The 25,291-nt window shown below is 48.1% G+C and overlaps 1 protein-coding gene across 4 annotated transcripts in view; it reads left to right on the top strand.

Moving 5' to 3' along the window:
• Positions 1-24,031: 24,031 nt before the first annotated feature.
• Positions 24,032-25,291, top strand: part of TFCP2L1 (transcription factor CP2 like 1) — a 68,351-nt gene continuing 67,091 nt past the window's right edge. For all 4 annotated transcript variants that reach the window (XM_016949623.3, XM_016949622.3, XM_016949621.3 and 1 more), the window contains exon 1: positions 24,032-24,189. In XM_016949623.3, the coding sequence (XP_016805112.1) occupies positions 24,128-24,189 (62 nt within the window). In that variant the 5' untranslated portion in view covers positions 24,032-24,127. The remainder of the gene's footprint in view (positions 24,190-25,291) is intronic.

Raw genomic sequence — 25,291 nt, 5'->3', positions numbered from 1 at the left:
CCCTCCTTTCCTTCCTTCCTTCCTTTCTTCCCTCCCTCCCTCCTTCCTTCTTTCCTTCCTTCCTCTCTCTCTCTCTTTCTCTCTATTTCTTTTTTTTTTCAAGAAAGGATCTTGCTCTGTTGCCCAGGCTGAAATGCAGTGGCATGATCATGGCTCACTGTAACCTTGACCTCCCGGGGTTAAGTAATTCTTCCTCTTTAGCCTTCTAGGTAGCTGGGACTACAGGCATTTGCCACCACCACACCTGGCTAATTTTTTAAATTTCTTTTTGTGGAGATGGGGTCTCTCTATGTTGCCCAAGCTGGCCTTGAACTCCTAGGCTCAAGTGATCCTCCAACCTCAGCCTGCCAAAGTTCTGGGATTACAGGTGTGAGCCACCCTCCCTGGCCTTTGTGCACTTGAGAAAATTGTGTATTGTGATGTTGCTGGGTAGATGTTCTGTATATATCTTTTAGGTCAAACTTGTCTAAAGCATTGTTCAAATCCCCTATTTTCTTATTGATCTTCTGTCTGGTTGTTCTATCCATTATTGAAAATTGGGTTTTAAAGTCTTCTACTGTTATCATAGAGCTATTTCTGTCTTTAATTCAGTTGATACGTCATATAATTAGGAACTCTGACGTGTGGTGCATATATGTTTATAATTGTTGTGTCTTCCTGGTGAATTGACCCTTTTATCATTAAAATCGATTTTGTCTGATATTAACATAGTCATCCCTGCTTTGTTTATTACTATTTGCTTGGAATATCTTTTTCTATCCTTTCACATTTAACCAATGTGTATCCTTAACCCTAAAGTGAGTCTCTTATGCTGTAACATAGAAACAGTGTTTTTTAAAGCCATTCTGCCAATCTATGTCTTATTATTGGGAAGTTTAATTCATTCACATTTAAAGTAATTACCCACAGGGAAGAATTTACTATTGGTATTTTGTTATTTATTTTCTGTATGTCTTGAAGAATTTTTGTACATCATTTCCTCCATTACTTCCTTTCTTTGTGTTTAGTTGATTTTTTGTTGTGAGATGTTTTGATTCCTTTCTTATTTTCTTTTGTGTATATTATATATGTATTTCCTTTGTGGTTACCATGAGGATTGCATATAATATCCCAAAGCTATAACAATGTATTTTAAACTGCTATAACTTCACTTGAATTTCAAACAAAAACCCTTCCTTTACAGCCATGCCCCCTCCACTTTACATTATTGATGTCACAGATTATATCTTTATATATTGTGTACCCATTAACATAGATTTATAATTATATCTTATGCTTTTGTACTTAAATTACATAGAACAATAAAATGTGAAGTTCTAAAATAAAATAGCAGTAATACTGGTTTTACATTTGCCCATTTATTTACCTTTACCAGAGAACTATATACTTTCAAACAGCTTTTAAGTTACTATCTGGTGTTTTTTCATTTTAACTTCAAGGATTCCCTTTAGCTATTTTTGTAGGGAAGTCTAGTGATAATAACTTCTCCCAACTTTGCTTATCTAAAAGTGTTGTAATTTTTTCCTCATCTTTGAAGGATGGTTTTGCCAGATATAGAATTCTCCACTGGCAGGTTTTATTCTTCCAGTACTTTAAACATATTATCCCATTGCCTTCTGGCCTGCATGGTTTCTGCTGAGAAATTTGTTGGTAATATTATTGAGGACCGCTTGTGCTTGATGAGTTGCATTTCTCTTGGAGATCTGAAGATACCTTCTTTGTCTTTGGCTTTTTGACAGTTTGATTATAACACATCTTGGTGTGGGTCTCTTTAGATTTATCCAGTTGAAGTTCATTAACCTTCTTGAATGTGTATATTCATGTCTCAAATATGGGAAATTTGGGGTCATATCATTTCTTAAAATCTCTCTGACCCTTTTTCTCTCTTTTTTTCTGTGACTTTCATAGTGATTGTATTGGGCCACCTGATGGTGTCCCACAAGTTTCATAGGCTTTGATCACTTTTTCCTGCACTCTTTTTTCTTTCTTGCCCATCAGACTCAAGAATTTCAAATGACCTGTCTTCAAGTTTCTGATTATTTTTTTCTGCCTTTTCGAATCTGTTATTGAATACTGGCAGTAAAATTTTCAATTCAGTTATTGTATTTTTCAGTGTCAGCATTTCTATTTGGTTCTTTTTATGTATACATAATTTCTATCTCTGTTGATATTCTTATTTTGTTTATATATCATTTTCCTGCCTTCTTTTAGTTCTTTGTCCATGCTTGCCGTTAGTTCTTTGAACATATATAAAGCAATTGTTTTAAAGACTTTGTGCAATAAGGTTGATGTCTGTGTTTATGAAGATTTATTTTGGTCCTTTGAATTAGCCATGTTTTGCTATTTATTTGTATACTTTGTGATCCTTTGTTAAAAATTGGGCATTTGACAAAACAGCCATCTTTCCCAGTCTTTGCAGACTTGTCTCATGCAGACCACTAATCAGCCAGGCATGAAGGTATAAGGTGTTCCCAGGTCTTTTCATAGGTGCAACCGTAGCACACTAGTGCCTCAAACTCCTGGGCTCAGACAGTCCTCCTGCCTCAGCTTTCTGAGTAGCTGGGACTACAGGCATGCACCACCTACCTTTAAACGTCTTAATTTCCCCTTAGATTCTCCCCCTGCTTCCTCTCAAGGTCTTAGGTATTCTATTGTATTCCTTAATCAGTAATTTCTTACCTCAGGGGTCTGCAGGTCAGTTTTCAGAAGCTATGACCATTGCTTCCCACAGGTTCTTCCAGCTCGAGATCTGAGCATTGTCACTTTTGGCTGTCTGAGCTCCAAGTTAGACAATTACAGAGACCAATCCCTCAGGCAGCCCCTGGACAGCCTAGAATGTGGTGTACTTGATTGGTTCTGCTCCCTCTGACTTATGGAAAGAAGCTGGGAACCAGGACATTGCCTCCCCCAAAGTGCACCAGCTGGGGAGGGGATGGAGCATAGGCAAGTAAAAACACCATGAAATCCTGTTTGCTATAAATCTTGAGTGACTTCCAGAGCTTCCATAAAGGTATTTTAACCAGTCTCCAGTTGTTTATTTAATGTTTCCATGGGGAATATTGGCCAGGATATTCTTGGTCTACCATCTTACCGATGTCTGTTTTGCATCCATTATTTTGTTGTCGTTGTTTTTGAAATGGGGTCTCACTCTGTTTCCCAGGATGGAATGCAGTGGTATGAACATGGCCTACTGCTGCTTTCAAATTCCTGGGCTCAAGGGATTCTCCCACCTCAACCTCCCAAGTAGCTGGGACCACAGGTGTGCACCACCACATCTGGCTAACTTTTTAAAATTTTTTTGTAAAGATGGGCATTCACTATGTTGCCCAGGCTGGTCTTGAACTTCTGGGCTCAAGCAACCTTCCCACTTCACCCTTCTAAAGTGCTGGTATTACAGGCACGAGCCACTGTGCCCAGCCCATCCATGAGTTTTGATATGTTTCCCTTTTTATTTGTCTCAAAGTATTTTCTAATTTTCCTTGTGACTTATTTGACCCATTCTTCATTTGACTGCTTAGGTATATGTTGCTTAATTTCCACATATGAGTGAATTTTCCAAATTTTCATTTTTTACTGATTTGTAATTTATTTTATTTTAATTTTTATTTATTTATTTATTTTGACACTGAGTTATGAGACTGGCTAATTTTTGTAATTTTGTTAGAGGAAGGGTTTTGCCATGTTGCCCAGGCTGGTCTTGAACTCCTGGCCTCAAGCAATCCACCCACCTTGGCCTCTCAAAGTCCTGGGATTACAAGCGTGAGCCACCACACCTGGCCTGATTTGTAATTTAATTCCATTGTGGTGAGAGAACATACTTTGTATGATTTCCATCTTTTAAAATTTATTGAGGCTCATTTTATGACCTAGCCTGTGGTCAATCCTGGAAACAGTTCCACGAGTGCTTGAGAAGAATGTGCATTCTACTGTTGTTGGGTGGAGTGTTCTATAGATATTTTTTTAGGACTAGTTGGTTTATAGTGTTGTTAAAGTCTTCTATCTGCCCAGTTCTATCCAGTATTGAAAGTGAGGTTGAAGTCTCCAACTACTAGCATTGAATTATCTATTTCTTGGCTCCTTGATTTATCACAGAATTCTTCCATCTTTCTGTGCTACCATCTAATGATAGCACACAATTCCTGTCCTAGTCAGCTCAGGCTGCCATAACAAAATACCACAGCCTAGTTGGCTTAAACAGCAGAAATTTATTTTCTCACACTTCTGGAGGCTGAAAGTTCAACATCAAGGTTCTTGGCAGGGGTTTGCTTTCTGGTAAGCACCCTCTTTCTGGCTTGAAGACAGCCACTTTGTCTTCACATAGTCTTTCCTCTAAGCATGGAACGGGGAACCCAGAGCCAGTGGGAGTGAGCAAGGGAGCTCTGGTTTCTCTTCTTCTAAGGACACCTATCCTATAGATCGGGTTCTACCCTTATGGCCTCATTCAACCTTCGTTACTTCCCTACTCTAAATAGAGTCTCACTGGGGTTTAGGGTTCCAACACATGAATTTGGCGGGAACACAGACATTCTGTCCACACTTCTATCATGAAGAATGCTTTGGCCAGGCACAGTGGCTCACGCCTGTAATCCCAGCACTTTGGGAGTCCGGGGTGGGCAGATCACCTGAGGTTGGGAGTTCGAGACCAGACTGACCAACGTGGAGAAACCCTGTCTCCAATAAAAATACAAAATTAGCCAGGCGTGGTGGTGCCTGCCTGTAATCCCAGCTACTCGGGAGGCTGAGGCAAGAGAACCGCTTGAACCTAGGAGGCAGAGGTTGCAGCGAGCCGAGATCACGCCATTGCACTCAGCCTGGGCAACAAGAGCGAAACTCTGTCTCAGAAAAAAAAAAAAAAAAAAAGAATGCCTCATGATCACAAGATTTCTGCTGCAGTTTCAACATTCATGTCTACGTTCCAGACAACAGAAAGAAGGCAAGGGCAGAAGGGCACTTGTTAGCTGAGTTATATATATATTTTTAAGACGCTTTCCCTGAAGCGTCAAATTTCACGTGATTTCATTGGTCAGGACCTTGTCACATGGTTGCCCAACTGCTAGGAAGGCTGCTAAATACAGTTTTTGTGTTTGTTTTAGCTAAGCACATTGTTCCCCCAACAAAATCAGGATTTGATTAATAAGGAAGAAAGGGGATGTTTATACTGGTGACCAAGAGCAGTCTCCACTCTGTCTTCTCCCTGGGCCATCTATCACCCATCACGTGCCCTTCCCATCCACAGAACACATGTGCCCTGCCCACCTGTCATCCAGTGACTGTAACCAGCTCAAAGTCCAGGGTCCCTGGGTGGTGTGTTGTCCTCTCCATCAGAGGGGGATGTATCTTGTTAGGGACCTGCAACTCATAATCTGAAAGATAAATCATCTGTCCCAAACACACCTAAAATACAGTGGTAGAGAAAGAATGGGGCATCCACAACAAAAACTCATTCAAAAAAGAGACACTAGGAAATACATCACAATCACCGCCCCAGAATGTGATCACATCCTGAAGCCTTGCTGCCTGGGCAGTGGAGTGAGTCCCTTGGCCAGCTCATGAGGCACTCCTGGGTGTGCCATCCATGGGGATCTTCCTGACCCATTATCCCTCCGGGCCACGGCTGGTGTGGGCATTGAGGACATGCCCCTCCCAGAAACCATAATTAGGGCTTTTGCAATAGGCTTCCTGTTGGCATGAGTTCAGGGTCAGAGCCGTGTGGCCAGCCTTTGATTTTCTATTTTTTTGTAATATAGTAAGTTTGCTTGTAGGGTATATTACTCTGGTCAAATCTACATGCAAGTAACCACAGGCCAATAGCTTGCTTCTCCCAGGTTTTTTTGTTTTGTTTTGATTGTGATTGATTTTGTTTTGTTTTGATTGTGAAATGCATCATACATAAAAGAGTGCATATCATAGATACAGACATTTCAAAATGAAAACAAACCCCCATGTTCTCACTCCACCCCCCACACTTAGGTTAAGAAACAGAACACATAATTTAGAAGCCCGGGTCCCCTCTCCAGTCACATCCTCTCTCTCTCCCCAGGGGGACTTAAATCTTGATTTTGTATTAACCATTCCTTTACTTTTCTTTACATTTTCCCACATATTTACATATTTCTTTCTATTATATTGTTGAGTTTTTCCCCTTTTTGCACTTTCTACAGATAGAAAGAAAATCCTCCTACAACTTGAGTTTTTCCTTTCAACATTATGCTTCTCAGATTGAACCATGTTGATGCAGTGGCTATGTTGATTCCATTTTCACTGCTAAGAAACATTATGCCATTCTACAGTTGATCATGGGTCCTTACTGCCCCTATTTTTTTTTTTTTTTTGAGACGGAGTCTTGCTCTGTCCCCCAGGCTGGAGTGCAGTGGCACGATCTCGGCTCACTGCAGGCTCTGCCTCCCAAGTTCACGCCATTCTCTTGCCTCAGCCTCCCGAGTAGCTGGGACTACAGGTGCCCGCCACCATGCCCAGCTTATTTTTTGTATTTTTAGTAGAGATGGAGTTTTACCGTGTCAGCCAAGATGGTCTCGATCTCCTGACCTCGTGATCTGCCCGCCTCGGCCTCCCAAAGTGCTGGACGAGCCACCACGCCCGGCCAACTGCCCCTATTTTTATATGCACTGCTGCTCTGAAGATTTTTTGCAACTGATCCCTGGTTACATGTTCAAGCGTTTCTCCAGAAAATACAAATGTTTGTCAACTTAAGATAGGGTTACATCCTGATAAACCCATTGTTAACTGGAAATATTGTAAGTTGAAAATGCATTTCATACACGTAAGCTACCGAATATTATAGCTTAGCCTAGCCTAACTTAAATGTGCTGGGAACACATACATTAGCCTGCAGTTGGACAAAAACATCTAACATAGAGCTTATTTTATAAAGTATCAAATAGCTCATGTAACTTATTATTATTATTATTTAGATGGAGTCTTGCTTTGTCTCGAAGGCTGGAGTGCAATGTCGTGATCATGGCTCACTGCAACCTCTGCCTCCCGGGTTCAAGTGATTCTCCTGTCACAGCCACCTGAGTAGCTGGGATTACAGGCACGCGCCACCACACCCGGCTAATTTTTGTATTTTTAGTAGAGACAGGGTTTCACCGTGTTGGCCAGGCTGGTCTTGAACTCCTGACCTCAAGTGATCCACCTGCCTCGGCCTCCCAAAGTGCTGGTATTACAGGCATCAGCCACCATGCCCAGTCTTCATGCAACTTATTAAATACACTACTGAAAATGAAAAACAGAATGGTTATGTGGATACTCGAAGTACAGTTTCTACTGAATGTGTATCACTTTTGCAGCATTGCAAAGTCGAAAAATCATACGTCAAATCATTGTAAGCATAAGTAGAGAAGGTCTGTGTATTTAGGAGTGGAATCACTGGGTCATGGAGTATGTACATGTTTGACTGTTTCCCGATAGACTATTTTCTGCAGTGTTACATCAATGTACACCATCATATCCTGGCCAATACTTGATGTCATCTGAAAATTTTTGCCAGTCTTTTGACTGAAATCTTATCTCAGGGCCAGAATTTTCATTTTCCTGATTACTAATGAGGTTGAGCTATGTTTGATGTATTTACAGGCAATTTGTGTTCCCTCTTCTGAGCAAATGCCCTTTCAATTCTGTTGCCCATTATGTGACTGGGTGGTTTGTTGCATTCTCATTGATTTATGGATAGTCTTAATATATTCTGGATGCTAATCCCATCACTATTATACTTACTGTAAAAATATTTTTTTTAGTCTGAAAATTTGGGGCTCTGTAACTGGTGATCTCTGCCCTTTGCCCATCCCCCTCTGCCCATGCCTTGAGGTCATTTGAAACAATAAGTCCAGGTGGAAAGGCAACAACCTTAATTAGATCTTCCCAGTGGGCAGAAAACTCCTTCCTTCCTTCCTTCCTTCCTCCCTCCTTCCTTTCCTTTCCTTTCCTTCTCTTTTCCCTTCCTCCCTTCCCCTTCCTTTCAGCTCACCACAACTTAACCTTTACAGCCCCAAACCCAACCTTCTCCATTCAGCCAATTCCCAAACTGCAGATTTCTGTAACTGGCAGCCCCCCTTTGAGATACCAAATTGGGATCGATTAGTATCAACTAGGATCTGATGGGTAATCCAAGGCTGAAGTGATGGCTCCATGATGTCTCCAGGGATTCAGGCTCCTTTTGTATTTCTGCTCAACATTAGAATGGGCATCTAGCTTTCCCAACATGGCTGCCTGAGCTCCAGCCTTCACATCTCCCTTCAAAGCAGGGAGGAAGCAGAAAAGGCAAGGGCAAAAGGAGGCTGGTCAACTGATTCGGCTCTCTCTCCCATCTTCCTTTGCTATAAAATGTATTTGTATAAAGTATTAGGAACTTTTAGGTGGGAACAATGCTACCCAGATTTCACCACTAGGTTCAACAGAATGTAATGAGCCAGTGCTGTATCCAGTGTTAAATAGGCATGGCACGTTGCAACAAATGCTACACAGGACCACCTAATCTGCAAAAAAACTTATAACCATATTTTAAAGCTTCAGGAGGCAAAACTATTCCAATTCAAAACACTAAGAAACAGTCCCATCATGAAAACCAAAATCAACTTCTGAGGGTACCAAAAGGGGTACAGGACAAATGTGAGGAAAATCAGCATTTGTTGAGTTACAAATACAGGTTTTCTGTAAGACAGACATTAAAGAATTCAGTGACAAAGCTTGAAAATACAAAATAAAACAAAAGTCAGTGGTCATATAATTCAAAATTTACTTCAGAAAAGGCAAGGCAGGCCAGGTGCGGTGTCTCACGCCTGTAATCCCAGCACTCTGGGAGGCCGAGGCGGGCAGATCACTTGAGTTCAGGAGTTTGAAACCAGCCTGGCCAACATGGTGAACCCCGTCTCTACTAAAAATACAAAAATTAGCCAGGCCTGGTGGCGCAAGCCTGTAGTCCCAGCTACTTGGGAGGCTGAGGCAGGAGAATCGCTTGAACCCAGGAGGCAAAGGTTGCAGTGAGCCAAAATCGTGCCACTGCACTCCAGCCTAGGCGACAGAGCAAGACTCCGTCTCAAAAAAAAGAAAAAAAGAAAAGAAAAGGCAAGGCAATAGAGTCACCTTCTAGCCTGTCAAATCTTTTCTGCACTAACATTATCTACAGAAACACGTGGCCAATTTGTGCCTAGAGACTCCTATCATGCTGAATGGGGATTGTGTACAAACATGCTATGTACAAACCTGTGTACAGAACCAAAAGAATGTCCCCTGTCTCCCGTGGGGGTTATCAATAAACAGCAGGAAACCTCAAGCTTCATATTTTTGTTGCCTTACCAGAATTCCAAATAAATATTTCAGGGTGTGATTTTGTTTTTGAAGCTACTTCCCTCAAATATGTGCTCTATGGCTACAACTAACAATAATAAAAGGAAACCCTAGTTTGGGAAGCTGACCCATACAACACATCTGAGGGACCTTACCTTGGGGGACACACTGAGGCCAGCTCACCTGCTATGGAATCTTCCCCCAAAGCTCCGCCCATCAACTTCTTCTTACATCTCATTGGCCAGAATTTAGTCATGTGGTTAGCCCTCTCATTGAGGAGCCTAGGAAATACAGATTTTTTTTTAGCTGGGCACACACTGCTGACACCCCGTAAAATCAGGGTTTTGTTAACAAGGAAAAAGGAAATAAAAGATCTTAAGCGGGCCTGGCACAGTGGCTTACGCCTGTAATCCCAGCACTTTGGGAGGCTGAGGCAGGTGGATCACCTGAGGTCAGGAGTTCCAGATCAACCTGGCCAACATGATGAAACCCCGTCTCTACCAAAAATACAAAAATCAGCTGAATGCGGGGGCACACGCCTGTTATCCCAGCTACTCGGGAGGCTGAGGCAGAAGAATCGCTTGAACCCGGGAGGAGGGGGTTGCAGTGAGCCAAGATGGTGCCATTGCACTCCAGCCTGGGTGACAGGGCAAGACTCCATTTCAAAAAGAAAAAAAAAAGATTTTAAGTGGGCAACTCTAACTAGTAGGGGCAGAGAGGAATTTATCCCCACCAGAATTGCTAGAAGGGCTAAAAAAGCAGGTCCAGGCAAAGCTTCCAGAAACAACGCACTGCTTAATTGCTGTGATGAACCCCAGAAACACTGTCTCTGCTGCCTCCTATACCAGCAACAGACCACCTCCACCCATCCTGCTTCCTCATGTTGCTTCCAAATCAAAACCTCCTATGGGTGCATCTTATTGACGGAAGTTGGGTCACTGCCTGCAAGGGAGGCTGGGAAATGTAGCTTACCAAATTTTGACCTTAAGAAAAAGACAGGATTCACAGTTTTGGGGAGCCAGCGTATTTCACTGATTCTAAAACACACATTTTCCCCACATTTTCATGTCTCTGAAATCAGGATGCTTCTGACAGTTGGTGATGCCTCTGCCATTTGGCAGTTTGGTAATGTGGTTGACATTGCCTGCACACACATGAAATCTCTGCCTAAGACCAAGAGAGCATCTGCATTGAAAGAGTGCAGAGGGGCCATCAGCGGCTTGGAAGGAAATCCTGGGCCAACGGTGAAGCACTCTCTTCAAAAATGCTGCAACGCCAATGCTCCTCAGGGCCCAGCGCACCGCCTATGGTGCCAAACCAGCAACACAGGCGATTCTGAGTATAAAAGGGATCCAGAAGACTCTGCAATAAATGTGGGTCCTTTCAAAATACATGCACAAGGGCTGGGCGCGGTGGCTCACGCCTGTAATCCTGGCACTTTGGGAGGCCGAGGCGGGTGGATCACCAGAGGTCAGGAGTTCGAGACTAGCCTGGCCAACATGGTAAAACCCCGTCTCTGCTAAAAATACAAAAATTAGCCGAGCGTGGCGGCACATGCCTGTAGTCCCAGCTACTCGGGAGGCTGAGGCAGGAGAATTGCTTGAACCTGAGAGGTGGAGGTTGCAGTGAGCCGAGATCATGCCACTGCACTCCAGCCTGGGCAACAAGAGCGAAACTCCATCTCAAAAAATTAAAATATATGCACAAGAGAGATCTACACTTCACTAAATAGAAATGAGATCTTTCCTTTTTGCGACAGGGTCTCACTCTGTTGCCCAGGCTGGAGTGCAGTGGTACAATCATAGCTCACTGCATCTTCAAACTTCCAGGCTCAAGTTGATGCCTAAGTAGCTGGGGCTCATCCCTCATCCCCCCAAGTAGCTGGGACTACAGGCACGAGCCACCATGTCTGGCGAATGTTTTGTATTTTTTGTAGAGACAGAGTCTCCCTATGTTGCCCAGGCTGGTCTCAAACTCCTGGGCTTAAGCAATCTGCCCGCCTTGGCCTCCTAAAGTGTTGGGATTACAAGCATGAGCCACCATGCCTGGCCTTAAATGAGATCTTTCAAGAACAAAATACAAATGCTAAATGATAAGAAAGCATTATGCCTGTGTTTAACTGTCTGCATTTCCTCTTACTGCTCCACAAAATAATGATGCATCTTACAATTGATGGCAGCTTAGATTTAATGAAATATCTGTCAACAAAGCACGGGGAAGAGCACAAAAGATTCTAGGCAACCGTGCCTAGAATGCCTGCTGCATTCACAGATAAGGCAATGAGGAATGGCATCCCTGCCTCTGGCCACTGGAGGCAGCACAGTAGGAGCAGTCCAAGGACAGCTGCTGTTCTCTGATCTCAGCGGGGGCATAGACTACGTTTCTCCAATATCAGACCATGCTCGGCAGGCAACAGACACACACATGCCATCCATGCTTTTGGGTAGGACTGAACCCAAGGAAGAGAAGCAAACATTAACTGAGCACCTAGTGCGTATTTGGTGCTGTGCCGGGCACTTCATTCACAATATCTCACGTGAACCTTAAAACTTCCCTGGGAAGTAGTCCCATTTCACATGGAAGAAAGTCAAGATAAATGAGGTTAAGACTCTAATCAAAGGTAGGTGCAGTGGCTCACGCCTCTAATCCCAGCACTTTGGGAGGCCAAGGTGTGTGGATCACTGGAGCCCAGGAGTTTCAGACCAGCCTAGGCAACATAGTGAAACCTCTGTCTCTACAAAAAATATAAAACTTAGCCATGCATAATGGCATGCACCTGTAGTCCCAGCTACTCAGGAGGCTGAGGTAGGAGGATCACCTGAGTCCAGGAGGTTGACGCTGCAGTGAGCCATGACTGCGCCACTGCACTCCTGCCTGCATGACAGAAACCCTCTCTCCAAAAAAACAAAAAACAGAAAAACCCCCAAAAACAAAACAAAAACAACAACAAAAAAACGGACTAAACAAGGTCTCAGAACTAGTAAGTAACAAAGGCAAACTTGAAGCCAGGCTTGTCTTATTCCCAAGCTCAACCTCATTTCTTGGCAAGCTTTGTCCTCTGTCCTCTCTTTGATGGCAGTAGCAGCCCATCTGGAGAAGCCGCTGTGGGGACACCAGCTGCAGCAGGGGTGGTGCAGGTGGGGCTATGCTCTCTCCAGAGCTGGTGGGGCAGGAACAGGTGGGAGGCCTGCCCCCTACTGAGTTGGCAGGGTGGGACCCCTGTACTCCCAGGCATGGATGCAGCCACCCAGCCACAGCTTCAAACCGGGGCATCCCTGTACTCTCAGGGGCCTGAGAATCTCCTGGCCCCCACAGGCTCAGAAGTGCCTGCTCCTGCTCTCAGGCCTCTTCTCACTCCCGGGGCCTGCTGTGATTCTGGAGCAAAGTTGTGGCTGGGCCCAGGTGCTGTTGCAACCCAGCTGGCTGTGCACATGCTTGGCACAGAGCTGACACACCAGCCCCCTCCTCACCTCAGCCCCCTTCAGACCTTGGGCACTGACGAGCATGGGAGGGAGGCCAGGGGCCTGAGGGCAGCTCAGCAAGGGCCTGCAGTTGCCCCTCAGTGTGAACAGCCTGGGCACCGTGGATGACATGTTGATGACAGCAGGAAGCAGACAGGTTCCTAGGTGGGAAGGATGGGTCCTTGGTGAAACTCCACCTACAGGCCAGGGATGGCCTGAAGCCTGGGGGCAAGGCTGCCAGTTCTGGAGGAAGTCCACAGCACAGAGTGAGAACTTCATTGATGACCATTTGGCCAACTGGATGGTGCTTTTTCCAGGCCTGCCCATGGTTGACCTTGGACCAATCAGCGTGCACTTCGTCCATTCTGAGCGCATAAAAACCCCAGACTCAGCCAGACTCACACACAGGTGGGGATGACCTGCCTGCCGAAAGGAGCTACCCACTTTGGGTCTCCTGAGAGCTGTTCTGTTGTTCAGTGACGCTCCTCTCTGCCTTGCTAACCCTCCAGTTGTCTGCATACCTCATTCTTCCTAGATGCAGTACAAGAACTTGCAATCCAATGAATACTGGGACTGAAAGAGTTGTAGAACAAACAAGACTGAAGCATGTCCCCTGCTCACCACATTATGGGCAACAAGAAGGAGAGAAGAGCTGTGGCCCTTCTGGGAGCCCAGACCTCAGGGCTCCCCAAACCAGGACTGTGACAGGCTCTAACACCCTCTTTGGGGCTCTGTGGTTCCCAGTGTCTCCGAGCTTTCAGGTGCCGTTACATTCCCCCTGTCCAGATGCTGGTGCCCGCAGCAGAAGCCACTTGTGGTATGTCTAGTCCACCCTCAGCCTGGCATGGACCCAGTGCCTGGAGATGCCCTCCCTGCCACAGTTGGTGCCCCTGGCTGTGAGCAGTGGCCGGACCCCACACTCGCTTGCTCACACACCCCTCAACACTCCCACCTGCAGGTGTGGGATCCCACCCTTAGCAGGTGTGGGATCCAGGCTGGTAGTGCAAGCCGAATGCAGCCTGCCAGGCTGAGTGGGAGGAATGAGCCCAGCAGGTGCAAGCAAAACCCAAGCAGAGGTGCCACCAGCCACAGAGGTCTCTGGCTGGTGAAGCAACACCCTAAGGATCCTGTGACATCTTGAGCCTGGGCTTGTGGGGCTGTGAGGTTGTACTGAACCAACATCTACAGAGCTTAGAGTGAAGGAGAGGAGCACCTGGCCTACTCTTCTGGGCGGGTAGGGAGGGCTTCCTGGAGGAGGTGATGCTGAGCTGAACCTCATGAAAGTTAGGCAAACTAGGGCCAGGGAGGAGGACACTGAGGAGCAAGCGCTCTAGGAAGTGGGAACAGTAGAGAGGCAAAGAGCTGAGGTGTAAAAAGTACAGAAACTTAACAGCCTGTGTGGCCCCAGGTGGGTACAGACATGGGCACTCAGATGAATGAGCAGGTGGTACTTTTGGTGATTTTCCTCTAGGTGGTGCAGCCCCATGCCAGGTACATGGCTTGGTGAGAGGAGCACGGGCTGAACTTCGGGTCTCCTAGCCCCCACCTTGGCTAGTGCTTCTTGCAGAGCACAAACTCTGCAACCATATGCTGGAGAGCTGCTGCAGTGCATAGTGTGTGTGCTATTCAGGAGGGCTGGCCCAAAGGACACAGTGACCATCCATTGCCTTCCTGAGCTAGAGCTCAGGGATGGCCAATGCCAACACTAAGAGATTCCTTTTTTAATTTTTTTTTTTTGGTAGAGACAGGTCTCACTATGTTGCCTAGGATGGTCTTGAACTCCTGGCCTCAAGAGATCCTCCTGCCCCAGCCTCCTAAAGCACTGAGGTTACAGGTGTGAGCCACTGTGTTTGGCCCCAATACCCAATAGATTCTTTTTTTTTTTTTTTCCTTGAGACAGGGTCTCACTCTGTCACCCAGGCTAGAGTGCAGTGGTGTGATCTCAGCTCACCACAACCTCCACCTCCTGGTTCTAGCGATTCTCGTGCCTCAGCCTCCCGAGTAGCTGGGAGTACAGGTGTGCACCACCATGCCCAGCTATTTTTTTTGTATTTTTAGTAGAGACAGGGTTTTGCCATGTGGACCAGGCTGGTCTCAAACTCCTGGCCTCAAGTGATCCAACCCACCTCAGCCTCCCAAAGTGCTGGGATTACAGGAATGAGCCACCGCACCTGGCTCCTGACAGATTCTTAATGTCTTCTCTCTGTGTGCAGTCTCTAGTTCTTCCCATTTGATTCTGGTCCCCAACACCCCATGACTGCATTTGTGTTTTGGTCTCTATCTCTTATGGTAGAGCCCCTTTTCGCGTGTTGAGCAATCCACCATTACCTGCTCATATTGGGAGCTGCCCTGGTAGCTCAGAGTGTATGGGAGGGGCTGTTGACACATTGTCACTATAGGGTGACCTGGCTGTGCTCTTTCGCTGGGGAGCCCCCAGTGCATCGAATTCTTCAAGAAAATTCTTCCAACTTCTTGTCTGACCTGTCCTTTCAGCTTGGTACAGCAGATGGGACCTGGGTTTTCAAGCCGGACCACCCTGGGCCCTGTCCTGGCTCTACTGTCCTCCAGCTGTGCAAGTTTGGACAAGTTGTTGAATCTCAGGGGCTCGGTGTTCTCATCAGTGAAGTGGGTGTGATGACATCTACCTCCCTAGGATGTTGAGAGTTAAGCGGGCTAATGAATGGGGAGCACTTGTGTTTTCTCCCTCCTTGGCCTCAGCCGTGCCCCCAGCCAGGGTCTTTGTGTAGTCTCACTCACTGCTTTCCTCCATGTCTCTGGAGCCGCAGTCCTTGGGTTAGAGCTGCTCCCCGTGGCCCCCTGCAGAGACTGGCACCTGTAACAGGGCAGTTTGCAGAAGGAGGTGTGAAGCAGATAACAGGGTATTTGTTTGGCCCTAGAGGGAGGGCACTGTGCCAAAGTGCATGTGGCCAACTCCACCCAGGGCAATTCGCTGTGACTACTGAGCAGGGAGCGGGGCAGCCCTTGTCAGAATGAGAATACTTGACTGCTGCTGGAAGGACTGATGGGAGCAATCTAGGCCAGAGAGGGAGGAGGAGAGTCAGAGCAGGGTCTTTGCATTGGAGGGACTGGGGTTCAAGGCAGAAGGATTGCTTGAGGCCAGGAGTCAAGACCAGCTTGGGCAATACAGTGAGACCCCCTGATAGGGCTTGGATCTATGTGCCCACCAAATCTCATGTCAAATTGTAATTTCCCGCTCCCCAGTGCTGGAAGTGGAGGTCTCAGGAACGGGTTAGCACCATCCCCTTGGTGCTACTCTCGTGATAGTGAGTGAATGAGTTATCACGAGATCTGGTTGTTTAAAAGTGTGTAGCAATTTCCCCCTCTCTTTTCTCTTCCTCCTCCTCTGGCCATGTGAAACGTCTCACTCCCCCTTTGCCTTCCAGGATTGGAAGTTTCCTGAGGCCTCAGTGGACGCCAAGAAGAAGATGTTATGCTTCCTGTACAGCCTGCAGAACCATGAGCCAATTAAACCTCTTTTCTTTATAAATTACCTAATCTCAGGTATTTCTTTATAGCAGTGCGAGAATGGACTAATACACCCCATCTTTTTTGAAAAAAAAAATATATACACACACAAACATATGGCCAGGTGTAGTGGTTCATGCCCGTAATCCCAGCACTTTGGGAGGCTGAGGCAGGAGATCACTTGACTCCAGTAGTTTGAGACCAGCCTGCACAACATAGTGAAACACCATCTGCAAAAAATAAACAAAATTAGCTAGGTGTGGTGGTATGCGCCTGTAGTTTCAGCTGCTTGGGAGGCTGAGGTGTAGGGATTGCTTGAGTCAGGGAATTTGAGGGAGCAGTGAGCAAGCTCACACCACTGTACTTCACAATCCAGCATGCGCTCTCTCTCTGTCTCTCTTTCTCTCTCTCTATTTTGTCATGCACCAAATAGCCCAGGTTGGATGGGAGGTATCTATTTATCTATCTATCTATCTATCTATCTATCTCCCACCCAGTCTGGGAGGAGTTGCTATACCCCTGAGTAGGTAGGGGTGTGTGTATATATACATATATATCTCATATGTAGGCCAGGCACGGTGGCTCATGCCTATAATCCTAGCACTTTGGAAGGCCAAGGCAGGTGGATCACCTGAGCACCGGAGGTCAGGAGTTCGAGACCAGCCTGGCCAACATGGTGAAACTCCGTCTCTACTAAAAATACAAAAATTAGCCAGGTGAGGTGACAGGCACCTGTAATCCCAGCTACTTGGGAGGCTGAGGCAGGAGAATCACTTGAAGCCGGGAGGCGGTGGTTGCAGTGAGCCAAGATCGTATGACTGCACTCATGCCTGGGCGACAGAGTGAGATTCCATCTCAAAAAAAAAACAACAACAACATATATATATAGAGAGAGAGAGAGAGAGAGAGAGAGACAGAGAGAGAGAGAGAGAGAGAGAGAGAGACAGAGTATGCCCCCACCCAGTCTCTGCCCTGCCCCCATTTTGTCATGCACCAAATAGCCCAGACTATATACCCCCACCCAGTAGTAGCCCCACACCAAGGCTAGTTGGTGCATGACAAAATGACTAATGTCAATGATGCAGGTGAGTTTTGCTTTAGGAAAACCAAACCACACTTGCCCAAATTTTAAGTTGATCATTTGAATTCCGAAGAAAGATTTGTAAAAGAAATTTTTGTATTTTGGCATAATTCTAGATTTAGAGAAAAGTTAGCAATATAATAAACAGAATTCTCATATCCCCTTCCCCAAGTTTCCCCCTCTGTTAACATCTCATATGACCATGTACATTTGCTAAAGCGTAGAAACTGAGCTTGGGGTGGTCCTCTGAAGGCCACGTGGGACTTTATCTGAATTTGAAGAAACATCTTGGAAAAGTCATTCTCCTCTCTTAAGAAGCTAGGATCAGACATGAAGATGAACCACATCTGAGATGACAATATGGGCCATTGGAAAATAGGGTTCAAGGATACAAATGTGATGGAGCCAAGTTTGCAGGACAGCAAGGTATGATGAAGAGACGATCAGTAGTCGGGAGGCCTCAGTTCCTGCCTGGGTCTGTCATTCACTCTGTGTCTTGGCAAGTCCCCTCACCAAAGTGCCTCGGTTTCTTCATCTGTAAAATGGGAATAACATTCCTCGCCTGGTGCCCCTGGCAGAGTATGGCCGGTACTGGTTTCCCCCTCAAATCCATTCTCCCATCTTCCTCAGTAAGAACCTCTGCTTTTTGGCTGGGCACATGCCACTCCAATAAGGACTACATTCCCCAGCCTCCCATATAGCAAGGGGGAGGCCAGGTGACTATGTGCTAGTCAATAGGAAAAAAGCAGAAGTGGTGTGTCCATCTTCCACAGAGAGAGGTGTGCCCTTTTCTCCCATTCCTTCAGCCTGTGGCTGGCAGGAATACTGTCATAGTGGCTGGAGCTCCAGCAGCCATTTCAGACTGTGCCATGACCCGGCAAATGGAAGGTTCACCTGGCAAACAAACATGGCATCAGAAGGCTTCCCTTCCATTGTACAACCTATTACCTTCAGACCAGGGTTTCCTAACCTGAGTCCTATTGACATTGTGGGCTGGATAAATCTTTGTCGTGGGGGCTGTTCTATGCATTACAGGATGTCTAGCAGTATCCCTGGCCTCCACCCACCATACACCAATAGCACTCCCACCCACCAGATTGCCATCGTCCTCTGGGGGCAAAACAACCTCTAGTTGAGAAACCGCTGCTCTGGGACAAATTGCATCCAATAAGAATATAATGCAAGCGGCTGGGCACAGTGGCTCGTGCCTGTCATCCCAGCACTTTGGGAGGCCGAGGCGGGCGGATCACCTGAGGTCAGGAGTTTGAGATCAGCCTGGCCAACATGGCGAAACCCCATCTCTACTAAAAATACAAAAAATAATTAGTCGGGTATGGTGGTGGGCACCTGTAATCCTAGCTACTCAGGAAGCTGAGGCAGGAGAATCGCTTGAACCCAGGAGGTGGAGGTTGCAGTGAGCCGAGATTGTGCCATTATATTCCAGCCTGGGCGATAAGAGAGAAACTCTGTCTCAAAAAAAAAAAAAAAAAAAAAAAAAAAGAATATAATGCAAGCCACAAATACCAGCCATGTATGTAAATGTTTAAAAAGTAAAAATACGCCGGGCGCGGTGGCTCACGCCTGTAATCCCAGCACTTTTAGAAGCCGAGGCCAGTGGATCACCTGAGGTCAGGAGTTCAAGACCAGCCTGGCCAACATGGTGAAACCCCAACTCTATTAAAAATACAAAAATTAGCCGGGTGTGGTGGCAGGGCACCTGTAATCCCAGCTACTTGGGAGGCTAAGGCAAGGAGAATTGCTTGAACCCAGGAGGCGGAGGTAGTGGTGAGCCGAGATCGCGCCATTGCACTCCAGCCTGGGCAACAGAGCAAGACGCTGTCTCAGAAAAAAAAAAAAAGTAAAAATAAACGTAAAATTAATTTTCATAATAATATTGTATCTAACCAAATACATTCAAATTGTTATTTATTATATGATCTGTATAAGAATTACTGAGGGGCTAGGTTACATTCCTTTTTTATATACAGGTTTTACATTTCCAGCACACCTCCATGCAGACCAGCCAGATCTCAAGTGCTCAACAGCCGTATGTGCCAAGAGGGTACCTTAGCGGGTGACATGAACTCTAGACTTCTGGAACTTGAGGGAGAAATAAGCCTCTATCTCTTCTAAGCCACTTCATTTTGGGGTTTCTGTTACTTGCAGAGAATGTAATCCTTACCAGCACACAGGGCTTTTGATGAACCACATGCTGTTGAACACTCAAGAAGAAATTAAAGCGAGACTGCTGACCCAGGGCTGAAAAGCAAAGTGCCTTAGAGAAGCCAGGCAAGCCTGCCCTGCACGCTCCGTCACTGTCTTAATGCTCCCAACGGCTCCATCAGGGAGGCATCATCATCTTCATTGCATAAACAAAGATTCTGAGCTTGGAGAGCGTGGTGGGTGCTGTCATGTCCAGCCAAGGTGTCCCCTCTCCAGCTGCGGCACTCAAGCCCCTGCTGCAGGGAGCCTTGGCAGGTGATAACACTGACAGGTCCCTCTCCAGGACTCAGCTGAGCTGCTTTGCCCAAAGTGATGTCCCTTCCCCAGGGCAACCACATCTGTCCATGACTGGTCAAGGTGGTATAGAAAGGCTTGAACCCCTGCCCAAATTCTGGACAACTTGGAGCACCAGCCTGGCCCTGGAGCTCATATAGGATCCACTGAGGCCTCACAGCTTAACTCTGTCCTCTGCTCACTGCTTCCCTCGTTCAGAGCTGCTGATCCCAAGATAAACTGTGATAAACATGTGTGCACACGCTTTCCCTCTGGCTCAATTCCGCCCTCTACCTTGGCCATCCTTCAACTCCTATTCATGCCTCAAAACCATCTTCTCAGATGTGAATCCCCAGTATTCATCGTGATCTCTTTTGAGAGCAGCTGGGAATCCCTTGTGGGGCTGCTAAGGGGGTGACACCTGAGTACTCAGTGGGCCCCTTTCTGCTGCCTCTGCAGGGAACCCAGGCTGATCCTGGGAGCAGAGGACATCTGGTCACAGCACCTTTGCCCAGTGTGGGGTGAAGAAGGGAATGCCGGGCCTTAAGACAGGAATGGATGAGAGTCAGAGTATGGTTGTTGAATTTACAGGCCTGGCCTCAAATCCCAGCTGTGGCAGTCAGCCTCCCAAGCCTGTTTCTTCAATCGGAAGGTCAGGTGATGTTTCTTCTTCTCAGTGTCGGGAGATGACAGTGCATGGCTCTGGGTCTGGCGCACAGTAAAAATCAATGTTCCCACCACATGGGAACTGTGAACATTCACAAAATAAAAGAGGAACTGGCAGGCCATCTCCTGCACATCTGTCTCCTCCTCCTCAGCAGCCTGGAAGCCCCAGGGGTCCAGACTAGGCCAATTGTGCCCTGTAACACCCAAGAGTCATGGGCAGAAATATGCATTTTTGTTCACACAGTGAGACTCAAATGCTGTCTCTGTAGGCATTGCTGAATTCCACCCTCCCATAGTTAAAAACCTACAAAGAGAGAGAAAGTAGGCAATGACCCAAAATACAGAGAGTCATACTTAGGTCATGAGAGCCATCATCCCTGAGAAGCTAAACTCACCTGAACCTAAGCTTCACCACAACCATGAAATGAGCCCTTATTATTCCCAATAGCAAAACCCAGATCCACAGGGCCCAGCGTATCATTTTTCCATTTGTATGAAACAAACCAGCCCACACCTCAGTGGCGTAAGACCACAGCCATCCATTTGCTCTCGAGCCTGCATTTTGGGCAGGGCTTGGGTGGGCAGGGCTTGCCTCAGTTCTATGAGGTGTGGTTGGAGGCAATCCCCTGGGGCATCTTAGATGGGCTCTGCTGAGTGGCCAGAGGGATTGGAGGCTGACCAGGTCTCCCTCTCCAATGGGGCATTTGGACTCTACCTGGTGGCTCAGAGCTCTGGGAGAGTTAAGAGAAGCTGCCTGTCATGCTTGTAATCCCAGCACTTTGGGAGGCTGAGGTGGGTGGACCACCTGAAGGTCAGGAGTTCTAGACCAGCCTGGCCAACATGGTGAAACCCCGTCTCTAATTGAAATATAAAAAATTAGCTGGGTGTGGTGGCAGGCACCTGTAATCCCAGCTACTCAGGAGGCAGAGGCAGGAATATCGCTTGAACCCAGGAGGCAGAGCTTGCGGTGAGCTGAGATCCTGCCATTGCACTCCAGTCTGGGCAACAAGAAACTCAAAAAAAAAAAAAAAAAAAAAAAAAAAAAAAGAGAAGCTGCCTAGGGGCCAGCCCAGAAGGGAACAGCATTACTTCCTCTGCATTCTATGGTTAAAGTAAGTCACAGGGTCAGCCCAGGCGGAAGGGGGAGGGGAGGGAAACAGACACCACCTCTTGATGGGAGAAGCAGCATGAGGTCAATTTACTCCACCCAAGGTCATAGATTCAGATGGAGCTAAGTAGTAAACCCAGGTCTGAACCATCTAATAATATTGACTGCCCTTCCTCCAGGCCTTTGCAGGAGCGTTTCCTGGGCCGGAAACCTCCCTCCATCTCCACAGATTGGTTTCACTTCCACTCACCCATCCATCAGGAGATATCACTTCATGCTGGAGCCTCTTCGGAGCTCCAGAGTCCTCCTCTGTGTTCCCAGGGCAGCCTCTACGTCCCTGACCACACTGTACTGTCACTGCTGCTTACCCATGGACCTCTCCTGTTAGAACTCAAGGACGAGTCCAGCAAAGGACATGTTCTTTCCAGACCACCCCAGAGTGCCTCCCATTTAAACAATGGGTTTGTCATGGACCCTGATGGGGTGAGGTTGGTTGTGGGGGTCGGTGTTCAGGATGTTTCTTTGGAAGTTCCCTTAAGAGTAACCCCTGGGCAAGGAACTGGAAGGAAGCAGGAGGGAGACCCTGAGCAGGACACAGGTTTTGTGACAGCTTTGACTGTCTTCATGGGGAGTCCTGGGGCTAAAATACCCCATCGGCACTGTCCCCAGTCAGGCAGAGATGGCCAAGCTTTTATACTTCTGCTGGGATAGTCATTGGGATGTGGGCTATCCCAGGAGGGACATGACAGAGGGCAAGGCTGCTCTCTGAGCAGGGGCAGTTCCTGGAGAAGCCGATGGCTGGGGGACTGTCTGCTGACAGCACCACCTGAAGCCAGGGAAATATTCCCATTCTCCTAACAGGGCAGAACAGCGGGGGGCAGTCCTTGAGGGCTGCACAGAGGAAGTGGTTTGCCAGTTGTGACCTATGGCTGGAGGGAGGAGGGCAGGAACAGCAGAGTGAGGGAGGGTTTTACCCACATCCATGCCTGGGGGAGTGGGGAGTTCTGGACCAGGTCCCCAAGGGATGTCATTTGACTGGATTAATACTCAGGGACAGAATCCCCATCTCCTCTGTGCCAGGTGCTGTGCCATGTACTGGAGGACCGGATAGCACCTGGATATGGGTCAGGGCTCCAGGGAACTCCACTCCCTCCTAATGGCGCTCCCCTCCACCCCATGACCCACTGTCTACACTGCTGCCAGACTGATCTTTCCAAAAGGCAAATCATACATGTGACTCCTCTGCTTAAAACACAGAATAAAATCCTAGCTCCTTGTCCTGGCCTGCCAGGCCCTCTGATCTTCCCCGCCCTCCTCACCTCATCTCCTAAGCTCTCCTCAAGACCAGCCATGCCAAGTAGGTCTTCCTCAAGGCTTTGGCAGTCACTGTTGCCAAGGGGGTAGGGAACTATGCCTGGAACTATTTTTCCCTAGGTGTTGTTCACAGAGATGCTTCCTTTGCATCCATCAGGTCTCAGCTCAATGTCACCTCCTCCAGGAAGGCTTCTCTGATTACTCTTTTGGTGCATTCCTTTTTTTTTTTTTTTATGTTTACTCAACAAATATTTATCTTAACTATGTCCCATGAACTGTTCTAGGCAGTGCAGGTAACGGGGTGTTAAGAGAGCCAGGCCCTGTCCTCTTGGAGCTTACAGTCTAATGGGAAAGACAATCAGTACACAAGTAAAAATAAAAAATAAAAAAATGTCGGCCTGACTCGGTGGCTCACGCCTGTAATGCCAGCACTTTGGGAGGCCAAGGTGGGCGGATCACCTGAGGTCAGGAGTTCGAGACCAGCCTGGCCAACATGGCGAAACCCCGTCTCTACTAACAATAAAAAAATTAGTCAGGCGTGATGGGGGGCGCTTGTAATCCCAGCTACTCAGGAGGCTGAGGTAGGAGAATTGCTTGAACCTGGAAGGAGAGGTTGCAGTGAGCCCCGAGATCGCGCCACTGCACTCCAGCCTGGGTGGCAGAGCGAGACCCCGTCTCAAAAAAAAAAAAAAAAACCAAAAAAAAAACCAACCAAAAAACCCCCATGATTTCAGAGCGTCTGAAGTGCTATGAAAAAACAAGAGCGAGGAAAGGCGACAGAGAGGGCCTAGGCTGGAAATCTCGGAGCCGCTCTGGAGACCGGCCCTGGGCGTAGAGTGGGGAGCAGAGGCCAGAGGGGCCGTGTGGAGCGGGTTGGGGGCGGCAAGGGTCACCTGAGCCCCACATCGGAGTTTGGGGAGAGCACCCGGCCGGCCCTAGAGCCCTCTGGTCTGGCCGCCCCGGAGGCGGCTCGCTCGCCGGAAAGGCACGCGCGGGAGTCAGCCAGGTGCGGCAGCCGCGGGGAGCCGCCCTCCGGGCCGCGCTTCCTGGGGGGCGGGTCTCACCGCTGTCCCGCCCCTGGGCCGCCGATAAATGCGCCGAGCCGGCCGGCACCGCGGGTTCGGAGCGCGAAGCCGCGGGTGGGAGCTCGGCGCGCCCCGCGTCTGCGCTTGCTGCCGCGCCCCGGTCGGCGCGCTGGGAGTTCCAGCCATGCTTTTCTGGCACACGCAGCCCGAGCACTACAACCAGCACAACTCCGGCAGCTACCTGCGGTAAGGGCCGCGCGCGGTCCCCGCGGGGCTCGGGCCGGGCCGGCTGGCCGGGCGCCGTTGGACGTCCAGGGGCGGAGAGGGGGCGCCCCTGCTGGGCCCTGGCCTCCCCGCTGTCCGCCCTCTGGGGACCGAGAGACCCGCCCAGCGTCCCGCCTAGGGACTGACAGATGGACGCCGGCGGGACCCCACGTGCGGAGTTGGGGGCCCGCTGGGGAGGCGAGCGCGCAGAGCCCTATGCCTGCGAGGGCTCCTCCCAGGCGGCAGGGAGGGTGCAGGGCGCGCACCTGCCGGCCCGCCGCCTCCCCTGGCCCATCCGCCCCCTGCGGCCCTCCTCTCCCCCGCTTATCGGAGAAGTAGAGGAAACTTCCTGCCAGCAGCCTGGTGCCCGGCCCGGGGAAGTTCGTTCCCTGCTCTTTGCCCGTCTCCGCCGGGCCCCCTCTCCCAGCCTCGCGCCCTCTGCAGTGCCCTTCCTTGGACGAGGGGCGGGCGGCGGCCAGGGGCGGCGGGCTCGGAGGGGCAGGTCGCCCCACTTCCCGCGATGGTCTTGCGCGTGTTCGCCCGAGGCCGGCGTGGTTATTGCCCTTGATGGAAATCTTTCTTCTGCTGGAGGGATTTGAGTAGTGCCCTTCAGAGGGGAAAGTAAGTCCTGCGTGTTTTGCACAGTTCCCCACAAGCCCCTCTTAGCAGTAGGACCCCGTGTGCCCTCGCTCCCGGAGGATTGTTTTTCCCTGTTCTGCTGCTGGCCGGGACTAATGGGCAGTCATTTCACTTTGTGAACTCGCCTGAACCAGCTTTAGCCTGTCCTTATTTCCATCTTAGTCACAGTTTATGAAATGTGCCTAATTTAACCCAAAGGGCATTTGATATGGGCTCAAGGAAAATGAATGATGAGGCCGAAGGAGTCACAGGCATTGACAGCCCCCATACTAGAGCTACCTTTAAGTGCTAGTTTTGGCCCCAAGAAGTTCCCACTTAGATCTTAAAACGTTATTTGTAATTCCTGGCTGCTGGTAGGTATTTGTCCTCCCTGAAGACATCCCCTTTTCCTGGAGGCGGGGGAATGATTGGGTTTAGTGGATGTATCTGCTGTTTTTATTCATGG

The sequence above is a fragment of the Pan troglodytes genome, chromosome 13, assembly GCF_028858775.2.
Source record: "Pan troglodytes isolate AG18354 chromosome 13, NHGRI_mPanTro3-v2.0_pri, whole genome shotgun sequence".
NCBI lineage: Eukaryota > Metazoa > Chordata > Mammalia > Primates > Hominidae > Pan > Pan troglodytes.
This window is presented reverse-complemented; position numbering and strand designations above follow the sequence as displayed.